General features: G+C 39.7%; 1 protein-coding gene across 4 annotated transcripts; it reads right to left on the reverse strand.

Moving 5' to 3' along the window:
* Positions 1-907: 907 nt before the first annotated feature.
* LOC145069096 (ATP-dependent caseinolytic (Clp) protease/crotonase family protein) lies at positions 908-5,248 on the reverse strand. Of its 4 annotated transcripts, none has more exons than XM_079016067.1 (16): positions 5,078-5,248; positions 4,783-4,854; positions 4,588-4,671; positions 4,423-4,491; positions 3,947-4,010; positions 3,781-3,854; positions 3,587-3,670; positions 3,413-3,497; positions 3,239-3,324; positions 2,561-2,682; positions 2,411-2,471; positions 2,231-2,329; positions 2,031-2,132; positions 1,509-1,550; positions 1,212-1,318; positions 908-1,095 (listed from the first exon to the last, which is right to left on the reverse strand). In XM_079016067.1, the coding sequence occupies exons 2-16, from the start codon at positions 4,804-4,806 to the stop codon at positions 1,059-1,061; spliced, it is 1,140 nt and encodes a 379-aa protein (XP_078872193.1). In that variant the 5' UTR covers positions 4,807-4,854; positions 5,078-5,248; the 3' UTR covers positions 908-1,058. The 4 variants fall into 4 exon arrangements, with proteins under 4 accessions (XP_078872193.1, XP_078872194.1, XP_078872196.1 ...); XM_079016068.1 differs by having other exon boundaries at positions 4,783-4,846; positions 5,078-5,215; XM_079016070.1 differs by lacking the exon at positions 5,078-5,248 and adding an exon at positions 4,983-5,041 and having other exon boundaries at positions 4,783-4,846.
* Between the last annotated feature and the right edge of the window lie 7,272 nt (positions 5,249-12,520).

Below are 12,520 nucleotides of genomic sequence, written 5' to 3' on the forward strand. Positions count from 1 at the left end.
GGTTACCATCAATGTGTCATCGTATTAGCATTCCTACCGAAGCATCATCATCAATCTTTAATGGGTATGATCATATTTTTTGTAACTCTAATTATAAGATCTACAATTATAAATAGCATAACTTTTTCATGATTTTTGTTCCTATTTCAACTCGAATATGATGTATTTTATGTGGGTATCTTATGGTTTTGAATATTTTTAGCCTCTTTGTCTTTTAAACAATAACCGATCTTCAAAATTAGATTTTTCCTGAATTTTGAAGTTTGATCAACTCCCATTTTACCTTTTGAACTATAATCAATATTTAAAGTTATCTTTTTCTAGTATCTTTTACAGGTTTATATGGTGATAGTTTCTACAACAACTGATCAAATGGGTATTTTAGCAATACGTTCCAATATTTGTTGTAGAATCGTCTGTTAGTTTTATTAAATTGTTCATAATTTTAGCTTATTTAATGATACACTCTTGCAATTTGTCAAATTGTTCTTGAATTCTCAAATGCAAGTACTATACGTTGAAAGTGACAACAATTTTTTTGAAAGGGTACATTTTCAAGAAATTTTGAGTGCTTTATTTGCATTTTTCCAGTTGCAACATTGTATATTCATTTCCTTTTCTTATTAAGCCATTATACTTCAAAAAGTTGTACCCGTTTATATCATTGTACTTTTACAAGTTATTAATGCAAAATTTTGTAACCATTTTCAGATTTGAGACTCTCCTACCATTTTATAACATCATTTCTACCTAAAATTTTGGACCAATCATACATATGTAATCTGAAAATCTTTTTATCTTTTTATTAACCAATAAAACTGAAAAAAAAAAAAAAAAACAATCTTTTTAACCTTGCAACTGCCTTAAAATTAACATAACTCATCACAGGCATCTCCATTTCAAGCAGTTTGAAAAACAATCCTTCTTTATTGATAATTGTAGTTTGTACTTTTCTTAAACATTACAACCACTAAATATTCCCATAAATCATTTTATTTGCGTTCTTTATTGCTAAATACACGAATCTAACAACCCCAAAAAGGGGACCCATCTTATCATCATGCATAAAGAGAATCCTCATACTTGCCACTCCACCTGTAGAATAAATAATTCACATTAAAAATTTTCATCATCTTCATTTTTCAATATCAAAACAATATAGAAAAGTTTTTTTAAGTTACAAATTAACAAGAATGCATATAGAAACTAACCTTTGTTCTTCGTTTTCAGGAACATTGAGCTCCAAACCTTCTCCAAACGGCTTAAAAAGAAGATCCAGTTTCTCGCTATCCACTTCCTTAAGAGTTGGTGGGTCCCACTAAAATTTGTAAAAAAAGTTACAACTTAATTAATAGAGAAACCCTACAATTCCTTACTTTCTTTAATAATTCGGTTTTTTCTCATCAACTCAAAAGAAAAAAAAATCCATACATAGCTGGATTAAGACGTTTCTTTTTTAGTTTATCTTTACACATAATGACTTAATGGGTTAAGGCAAAAAGATTTACCTTTGGAGAATTGTCTTTGTCAATCGTAAGAGCTCGGATACCCTATTTTTACCAAAAAAAAATCATTATTTCAATTTGTCTCAAAAATTAAGAGTAAATTACACGAATGGTCCTTATGGTTTAGGGTAATTTACGTGTTTGGTCCCTAACTTATTTTTGTAACTCAGAAGATCCCTACTGTTTGTTTTTGTTACGCATTTGGTCATTGTCTTACTTAAAAAGACTATCTTGACATTGATTTTTTAATTTATTTTAATAACACAACCCAACCATACCCCCATCACCTTACCTTACCCACCCCACCAATTTTCTCCATTTAAATAATAGTCTTTTTAAGTAAGACATGGACCAATCGTGTAACAAAAACAAACAGTATGGACCAAGTGCATAATAAAAACAAACAGTAGAGACCTTCCAAGCTAAAAAAATAAGTTAGGGACCAAACGCACAAATTACCCCAAACCATAGAGACCATTCGTGTAATTTACTCAAATTTAATAAAACAAGTAAATTTTATAATACCTCATAGATGTCGCCTGAAATAGTGGCTCTGAGTATATTGATTGTGAGTCTAAATTCTTTCTTCAAGCATTCCAATAGTGTTTGCTTCCTCCCTTCACGAATCTATCATGTATAAATATATAAAAACAACAAAACATTATAACAATCTTTCTTAAAAGTATATTTCTATTTTTTAAAATAATAAAAAATAAAAAAAATACCGATCGCAGATTTATCTTTAAACCAATAGGAGACGATTGTTTTAAGCCTTTAAGCACAGGTGTAATCCATTCGTTTCCTTCCTTTGTAGCCTCTGCTTCCTATCAATTTTTAGAAAGTAAATATTTAATATTTTATTAGTAATTTATTTTTTTATCTACAAAAAGATGAAACAAACTTACAAATGATTCTAGAATCTCTTCCACCGAATCCTTTGAAAAACACTCGTCGATTATCGATTGTCTGCATTCAACTAACGAATATTATTTTTTATTCTTAAAAGTTCCAAAAATGGAAATTTTAAAAGTTGATTACAATTAATCAATTATTACCTGTTTAAAACACTTTCTTCACTAATATCGACACTTATAGAGAACTCTTCAATGGCAGATTTCACAGCATTCTCATCACCCGAATTCAAGTTCACCAAATTGCTTTCTAACATCGACAATTTCTAAACAACAAAACAGACATTGTAACTTTTTGTAATTAGCATAAAATAAAAAATTTCCTTACATCTTTTTACCAATAATACACAATTCATCTTTACAATATATAAAACCCAAGAATCTTTAAAACAATTTGTTTCATTTTCAAATAGAGTAAATTACCCGAATGGACCCTATGGCTTGAGGTAATTTGTATGTTTGGTATTTAACTTATTTTTTTTAACTCGGAAGGTTTCTATAGTTTGTTTTTGTTATGCGTCTGGTCCTGTCTTACCTAAAAAGACTATTTTGCCCTTGATTTTTTAATTTATTTAAATAAAATAGGGTAGATAAAATAAAGTGAGGTGAGGTGGAAGTGGAAGTGGAGTTGGAGGTATGTTTATTTAAATAAATTAAAAAATCAAAGGCAAAATAGTCTTTTTAGATAAGACAGTGACCTAACGCACAACAAAAACAAACAGTAGGGATGTTTCGAGTTAAAAAAGTAAATTAGAGACCAAACATACAAATTACCCCAAACCATAGGGACCATTTATGTAATTTACTCTTTCAAATACTTACATCTAAAGGAACAAAATGCGTGGCTAATCCAGCTGTCACAAGTTCCTTGCCACTTAATCGTGTCCCTGTTAACGCCATATATTCACCTAAAACAAGACAACAAAAAACGTCACATTTTTTTTTTTTGTAACATTTTTTTTATAAAATTTCTGTTTAAAACTTCATAATGCATACCCAAATGTCCAGGAAGATGTGAGAGAATATAGGAAAACCCACAATCAGTATGAAACCCAATACTAGCTTCAGGCATGGCAAAAACCTGTTTAAATTTAAGATCAAAATACAATTTGATTCAAAGAATCAGGAATTTTATATGTAAAAATTGTTAAATGAAATGATAAAACATACGGTTTTTTCAGTGACAACTGAAAACTTCATTGGGACCATAAGTGATGCACCTCCACCCATAGAAATTCCATGAACAAGAGCGACCTCACAAAAGAAAAAAATAAAAAAATTCAAGAATAAATCTTTTAAAGTATAACTTCATTGGATATAATTTGGTAGTTTTTAAAAGTATAAGGGCTTAATTGAAAAAGAACCTGTGGTTTCTTGTAGGTGTGGATGTGGTAGCAAAGCCAATAAAATCTATATACCACTTCAAGGCAATAATCCTCTGTGACATTAAATACAAATTTGTAACTTGTAACAATAAAAAAAAAAAGTTTAAATAAAATGTTAATTGAGAATAATGAAAATTGAAATTACTTGTTGTTTTGCCAGTATAGAACACTTTTAAATCACCACCTGCTGAGAATGCACGACCTGCACCCTAAATGAACATGAAATAAAAATTAATTTTTAAATAAAAAAATCAATTTTATAAGAAAAGAAATAGCTTTTTCAAAAAGCAATGTCATAACCAAAAAAATAAAAGTCCCTATGGTTTGGTCAAAATTATACGTTTGGTCCTTAACTTTTCTTTTGCATTCGGATCGTCTCTATGGTTTGATTTTGTTGCGTTTTTCGTTCCTTGCATATATAAAGTTAAGGACCAAATGTACAATTTTGACCAAATCATAGGGACAAAAAACGCAACAAAATCAAACCATAGGGACGATCCGAGTGCAAAATAAAAATTAGGGACCAAACATGTAATTTTAATCAAACAATAGGGACAGTAATTTACTCTAAAAATAAATAAATAAATTAGAATGAGGATTAAAGTTAAACGCAACAAATACCTTAATTATCACTAGCTTTACATCGTCATCTTTTTCCCATTTCTCCAAGTTTTCTGCTAATAAATAAACCTAGTAATCACAAAAATAAACGAAGGAATTAATTTTGAATTCGTTAAAAAAGAAAAGAATTAATTTTTAATTATTTAAAAAGGGAGTCGAGTTTACCACTTTTGGTGAAATGACATTTAATTTTTTTGGCTGATTCAAGGTGATCAATCTCACATTCCCTTTGTTTTCAGTAAGAACGACCTAAAAAAAGGGAGTTAAGCTTCATTTAATCACACATACAAGTGAAATTAAAAACCCCTAATTTTAGAACCCTAATTCTCATAAATGCATACAGATCGGATTCCTGATTACCTCTTCATCTGGGTTAGTTGCCATTTTATCGACTACAAAAAAACTAATCCAAGCTACGAACAACCTGTAGATCTGTCAATTTCATTAGCATGTTATCAAAGAAGTTAAGATCACATGAGTTAGAACATTACATCACATAACATCAGAAATCAAGAAGTTTGGAAAAATGAAATGCGGATTATAGCGAAAAATTCATATACCCAGTTGCTAAATCTTGATAAAGATTATAGAATTTGAATCAGAAAATTAATGGTGTATAAGGAGTCATGAGCAAAAGATTGAATCTTGAACTTACTTGGTGAATCAGAAAGCAGGGTGTTGGTGAAATCACAAGACTTGGGAGGTTGGAATTAATGAATGTTGGAGTAAGAAGTAAGAATAGAAGAAATTAATGCGTTTGTTATTTTGTTTCTTGGTTTTTGGTGAATATATATTAAAATCTTTTTTAATAATTTAGAATCTGAAGAGACTAAAGAAATTAATGCGTTGATTTGGGTTTGGTAAATGATTTGGAACGTTTGGTGGTGGAAGGTGGTAGGTAAGCTTATTTGTAAATTAGTCATCCCTACCACATGGTTGATTTTTTGGTCTCATAGCTCGACTTTTCAACAAGTCAAACGGAAATGTTACGTTAAGCGGAGTTGTCATTTGTTATGGGACTCGCTTGCAAATCATGCTAGAACACCGTCTCCTAGCTTTTGTTAGGGTTTACTATCGGTAACACGTCAACAGTTTGGCGAGAAGAGAGAGAAGACTTTGGATGATTTTGATTAGATGAAGTGTGTCTGACCGTATTGCTTCCTTCTTGACTCAATTTAATTCTTGAATTTATTGTTGAATTTCATTTCAACAATTTATTTAGCAACTTTCAGGCCAGGGAGGAGGCCGAGTCTTAGAGGATGGAGAGACGACCGGCTCAGTCTCAGCCGGCAGCCAAGCAGGCAAAGCCCGCTGATGCGAGGTCAGGGAGCCAAAAGGGCCGCACTTGTGGTAAGTGCGGCAAGGGTCATGAGGGGGTATGTAGATCTAGATCTTGCTACAAGTGTGGCAAGGAGGGGCATATGGCAAAGGACTGCCCCAAGGGATTTGCAGTGTGTTTCCACTGCAACCAGACTGGCCATCGGAAGGCCGAGTGCCCACAGCTGTGGGGGTCGGCGCATGGAGCATCACAGGGATCTGTCCCTGCTGCGTTGTGAGCTACAGAGAGTCGGCCAATGAAGGCCGAGGCGCCTAAGGCTCGCGGGAAAGCCTTTCAGTTGACAGCGGAGGAGGTCCGCACAGCGCCTAATGTTGTGGCTGGTATGTATCCTTCCATTTATTTATGCTATGCTTGAGATATTGTGTTTATATTATGATATGTGTAGGTACTTTTCTTGTGAATTTTGTACCTGCTTTGGTGTTATTTGACTCGGGTGCGAGTCGGTCATTTGTGTCTTTAGCGTTCAGTCAGCACATCAGTATTCAGCGGGAAGCGATGAGTCGACCTCTGAGGGTTTCTATAGCCAACGGGCGAGTGGTGTATGCTAGGGATGTGATTCGGGGATGTGTGCTTGAGATCTTTGATGTTGAGTTCCCGATAGATCTGGTTCCGATTGCGATGGTGGACGTGTGTGTTATAGTGGGCATGGATTGGTTGAGCCACTCCGGGCTCTTATTGACTGCGAGCGACAGTTGGTGACGATACGAGACCCTAGTGGGGAAGTGTTGACGGTATATGGTGAGCGTACCCGAAGTGAGTCAGCGTTTTGTTCAGCCGCCAGGGCCAGGCGGAGTTGGCAGCTGGGCTGCAAGGGATTTGTAGCATATGTGATGGACACCCGAGCGGTTGCGGGTAAGCCGAGTATAGTTGATGATGTTCCGGTAGTGCGCGAGTTTCCGGATGTCTTTCCCGAAGAATTGTCGGGTGTGCCTCCCGAGAGGTAGGTAGAGTTTCGCATTGTTTTGGTTCCGGGAGCAGCGCCTATCGCCAAGGCGCCTTATCGTCTTGCGCCGCCAGAGATGCAGGAGTTATCCTCGCAGCTTCAGGAGCTACTGGGAAAAGGGTTTATTCGGCCGAGTAGCTCACCTTGGGGAGATCCGATCCTTTTTGTCAAGAAAAAGGATGGTTCGCACCGGATGTACATTGATTACCGAGAGCTGAACAAGCTGACGGTCAAGAACCGTTATCCGTTACCGATGATCGATGATTTGTTTGATTAGTTGCAGGGGGCGTCTTGGTTTTCCAAGATAGACTTGAGGTCTGGATATCACCAGATGAGGGTACGTGATGAGGATATCCAGAAGACGGCATTCAGGACGCGTTATGGGCATTATGAGTTCGTGGTGATGCCCTTCGGGCTCACCAATGCACCAGCAGCATTCATGGATCTCATGAATAGAGTATGCAGGCCGATGCTAGATCGATCGGTGATTGTGTTTATTGATGATATTCTAGTGTATTCTAGATCCCGAGAGCAACATGAGGAGCATTTGAGGGAGGTCCTCGGTGTGTTGAGATCGGAGAGGCTTTATGCCAAATTCTCCAAGTGTGATTGCTGGTTACGAGAGGTCCAGTTCTTGGGGCATCTTGTTAATCAGGATGGTATATTGGTCGACCCGGCCAAAATTGAGGCGGTGATGTGTTGGGAGGTGCCAAAATCCGCCACTGAGATCAGAAGTTTTCTGGGATTGGCTGGTTATTATCGGAGATTTATCAAGAATTTCTCCAAGATTGCAATGCCACTTACCCGGTTGACCCGGAAGGGAGTTGTTTTCTCATGGGGTCCAGAGCAGCAGACCTCGTTTGAGACTCTTTGTCAGAGATTGTGCGAAGCCCCGATGTTATCTCTTCCAGAGGGAGTGGATGATTTTGTAGTATACTGTGATGCATCGATATCAGGGTTGGGCGCGATGCTTATGCAAAGGGGGCATGTGATAGCATATGCATCGAGGCAGTTGAAGCCTCATGAGGTAAGGTATCCCACTCATGATCTGGATCTGGGGGGCAGTGGTGTTCGCTCTCAAGATCTGGCGTCACTACCTGTATGGGGTTTGGTGTACTATATACACGGACTAGAAGAGTTTGAAGTACTTAATGGATCAGCCCAACTTGAACATGCGCCATAGGAGATGGTTGGATGTGGTGAAGGATTATGATTGTGAGATCCTATACCACCCGAGCAAGGCGAATGTGGTAGCCGATGCACTGAGTCGTAGGGCGGAAAGTGCCCCGATTCGAGATATGTGTATGAGGATGACGGTGATGACCCCGGTGTTAGATACCATCTGAGGGGCTCAAGCAGAGGCGGTGAGACCGGAGAACCCCAAGAAGGAGCGAGTGATTGGGAAGATACCTGAGTTTGTGACCGATAGTCGGGGGCTTACGACTTATCACGGTCGGATATGGATGCCTTATATAGGCGGGGCACGTGGTGTTTTGATGGAGGAGGCACAAAGATCGAGATTTTCAATCCATCCTGGGGCCACTAAGATGTATTTGGATCTAAAGAGAGATTATTGGTGGCCTTGCATGAAGAGGGATGTTGCGTGGGTCGTAGAGAGGTGCTTGCCTTTCGTCGGGTTAAGGCCGAGCACCAGCGGCCACATGGCAAGTTGCAGCCACTTGAGGTTCCCCAGTGGAAGTGGGAACAGATTACTATGGATTTTATCACCAAGTTGCCAAGAACCTCAAGATGTGTTGACGCAATCTGGGTGATTGTAGATCGGTTGACGAAGAGCGCTCACTTCCTTGCTATCAGTGAGAGTTCTTCTGCAGAGAAGTTGGCAGAGGTATATGTGAGAGAGGTGGTGTCACGTCATGGGGTGCCGATCTCGATTGTGTCCGATAGAGATATGTGTTTCACTTCCAGGTTTTGGAAGAAGTTTCACGATGAGTTGGGTACAAGATTGCATTTCAACACTGCTTACCACCCTCAGACCGACAGTCAGAGTGAGCGGACTATTCAGACGCTCGAGGACATGCTTCGTGCATGTGTATTGGACTTCGGAGGGAGTTGGGACACGTATCTGCCTTTGGCTGAGTTTTCCTATAACAACAGCCATCATTCGAGTATTGGTATGCCTCCCTTCAAGCTGTTGTATGGAAGGAGGTGTCGGACTCCCATTTGTTGGGGAGAGGTAGGGCAGCGGGTGATGGATAGTACAGAGATAGTGCTCCAGACTACTAAGCAGATTCAACAGGTCAAACAGAAGTTGCTGACGACTCAAATTCGTCAGAAGAGCTACGCGGATAATAGTCGCTCAGAGCTTGAGTTCCAAGTTGGTGATTTCGTTCTCCTTAAGGTATCACCTTGGAAAGGCGTGATTCGGTTCAGGAAGAGAGGCAAGTTGGGGCCTCGGTATATTGGTCCATTCAGAGTGATCGGGAGGGTAGGCAGGGTAGCGTATCATTTGGATTTACCTGCGTAGTTGAGTCATATTCATGATACCTTCCACGTGTCTCAGATGGGGAAGTGTATTGCCGACGAATCGGCAGTGATATCATTGGAGGATATTCGGGTGGATGCAAGCCTGAATTATGTTGAAAGGCCAATTGCGATACGAGATCGAAGGATCAAGGTTTTGAGAAACAAGGAGGTGTCCTTGGTGCAAGTTCAGTGACAGCATTGGAAAGGGTCCGAGCTGACGTGGGAACCGGAGATCGAGATGCGTGAGCAGTACCCAAAGTTATTTGCAGAGCGAGACTTCGAGGGCGAAGTCTGATTCTAGTGGGGGAGAATTGTAACAGCCGGAGTTTGGGTATGTAAGTTTTTTATTTTGAATTATTATTCTATTGGGGGAACTCGACGAGTTGGTGCCTCAACTCGTCGAGTAGAGTCTTATCTGTTGGCGCGGTTTTGCGATCGGACTCGACGAGTCGGGTATCTGACTCGCCGAGTAGAGTCTTATCTGTTGGCGCGGTTTTGCGATCGGACTCGACGATTCGGGTATCTGACTCGCCGAGTCGGTGATGATTAGGAAAACCCTAATCCCCAGGTTTGGGAGCCTATTTAAAGACCTTTATGGCCTTCATTTGCGGCCACCTTGTCCTAGAGAAACCCTAGAGAGCAGAGATAGTGAGTTTGAGAGCAAGAGGAGGCTATTTCTTCATCTTTTATGTGGTTTAGCTTGAAGGAATGAAAGAGCACAAATCTAGAGTGTGAAGGGGACTAGATCTGAGCTAATCATCTAGTGATATTATCTTTGGAGGTATAATCCTTTCCATTTCATGTTATATTGATGGATTTCTTGATTTTAGGGTTTTTACCCTTATTTTATGAAAGATCTAGTGAGTATGAGGTCCTCTTTGGAATTATGACATCAGATCTGGACCATGAGAGGTCCTTAGAGTCATTATCTTCTAGCTTTTTGCAAGCAAATAAGCAATTGGAGACTAGGTTGCCATTTCTAGTGTTATTTCTGCATTTCAGGCTTAATATGGGTTGCATGCACGTAAAGGTTGCACCTTTACGTGACTTTTGAGTTTTTAAGGGTTAGATCTATGATTTGATTAAGCAGATCTCACCTCAGGAGGTTGTTTGAGCAAGTCCATGGAGGAAACTCGCCGAGTCGGACCGGGTTGCCCGGGGTCTGACTCCAGTGGTGACCCGGTGAGTTGAGGGGTGAGTCAGTGAGTCGAGCGAGGCTAAGAAAAGGAAGAGTATGTGGGGACGATGGGACTCACCGAGTCGTCGTATGCACTTGGCGAGTCTGGTCAAAATGGATAGTTGAGTTTTGGTTGACTTTTAGGGTTTGTAAACAAATGGGCCTTTGGGCCTATAGAGGGGTAGAATGGTCTTTTACCCTTCTAGGGATTTGCATGAGAGAATATCCAATTTGTGAAGAGACACTTATTTAGTGTAATTTATTATTGTGACTAGGCGGAGTGTAACACCCATAAAATTTACGCTAAATTTAAACTTTTAATACTAACAAAAGAGTCAAATAGTAATTGTTTTTACAAAACATTCCCAGTTCTTTTATCATCAGAGTGTCCCAAAATAGATCATGAGGATGAGGAGCGGTACAGTCACGCCTTTGCCTTCCCTCTCTCTCCTGAAGTACCTGAAACAATAAACTGAAAACTGTAAGCCCGAGGGCTTAGTGAGCTACCCCGAAAATACCAATACCACACTGGCAGAGACCATAGCCATAACGATCAATCAAACAACATACATACTGGGCCATCGGCCGGACTGGTCCGCCCTACTAGGCCTACAGTCTACCTGAATCTATCCCGAGCCTTCGGCATGACTGGCCCGCCGCATGGGCCAACAATCTCCCCGGACCGCTCAAAGGGTGTGTTGGCCTTCAGCACAAAGCAGGACCGCCTCAACCCAACCAACCAGCAACTAACCATGTATGCATACTATCATATACTGGCACATACACATAACAAACATATCCATCTCATTTACTATCAATCATAGGGTTTCACTCATAACTAGGGCATCGACCTAACAGGTCACTAACATACCAATCCTTACGGATCATAAAAGCATAACATACTATCTATCCTGATTTCGATCTAACAAATCGGAATCATATGTAGCATACCATGACAACCGATCTAACCGATCTCTAGCATAACAACCATCCTAAACAGGATGAATTCTAACATAGCAATAACATAACACCCATCCTAAACCAGGATGAAATCTAACATGGCAATAACAAAGCAACCTTCCTAAAACAGGATGTAAATCATAAAGGGTCGGCCATGGTTCCATAGACCCTATCGATATAGTGAGGATAACTCACCTCGCAGATGTCAATTCGAAATGCAAACTCCAACTATCGGATCACTTGACACCGGCTCCACCACCTAAACCATAGCACAATATACTCATAAGTTCTTACTCTTATGAGACATCCCATAACCTCTTAGTGATTCCTGGTCAAGGTCAAAATCCTTAGTCAAGGTCAACAGTCCATGTTGACCTCAACTCGCCGAGTACACTCAGCCACTCGCCGAGTCCATGGAACACATTCCAACTCGCCGAGTCATCGGAGTGACTCGTCGAGTTCCTTCGAATCCTGATCAATCCTTAAGTCCACCCATCGAGTTTCCTCCTTGCAGCTCGACGAGTACACACGCATGCATATCCTAGGGAAAAGCCATTCGACTCACCGAGTTGGTCTTCAACTCGTCGAGTTTTATGGTGATCTTCATCGGACTCGCCGAGTTGTTCATCCAACTCGCCGAGTTCAATGACCATCTTCATGTGACTCGCCGAGTTCATCCTTGCGACTCGCCGAGTGCATCCAGTCCTCTTTCCATACAGACTTCTTTTGAGCCATGCAACGGCTCCAAATCATAGATCCAAGCTTCTAGGGCATACTTACCACGTAAAGTTGTAAACTTTACGTGCATGCATGGTTATAAAGGCTCCAAATGTCTATTTTAAGTTCTTAATGGAGCTTCTAGTCCAAAAGGGACTTCAACCACAACCAATACAACAACTTTATGACTCTAGCATCCAAGGAGGGTCCAGATCTGAAGTTACAACTTCAGATCTAGCCCATAGCTCAACATCCCAACTTGAAAATCCATAAAAAGCCCTAGAACTCAACAAAAGAGGAGAAAAGGAAGTAAGAATGGCACTTTGATACCTTCAACAGATGCTATCTGAGGCAAAACCCGCTTCCCACTCCTTTCTTGCTTCAATTTCCTTTGCACTCTTAGCCTCTTCCTCCAAGATCCTCTTTTCCAAGCTTCAAACCCATAGCAAGGCACACACCTACGAATTAGGGTTTTAAG

This window comes from Lactuca serriola, chromosome 8 (assembly GCF_051521515.1).
Source record: "Lactuca serriola cultivar US96UC23 chromosome 8, Lser_US96UC23_V15, whole genome shotgun sequence".
NCBI lineage: Eukaryota > Viridiplantae > Streptophyta > Magnoliopsida > Asterales > Asteraceae > Lactuca > Lactuca serriola.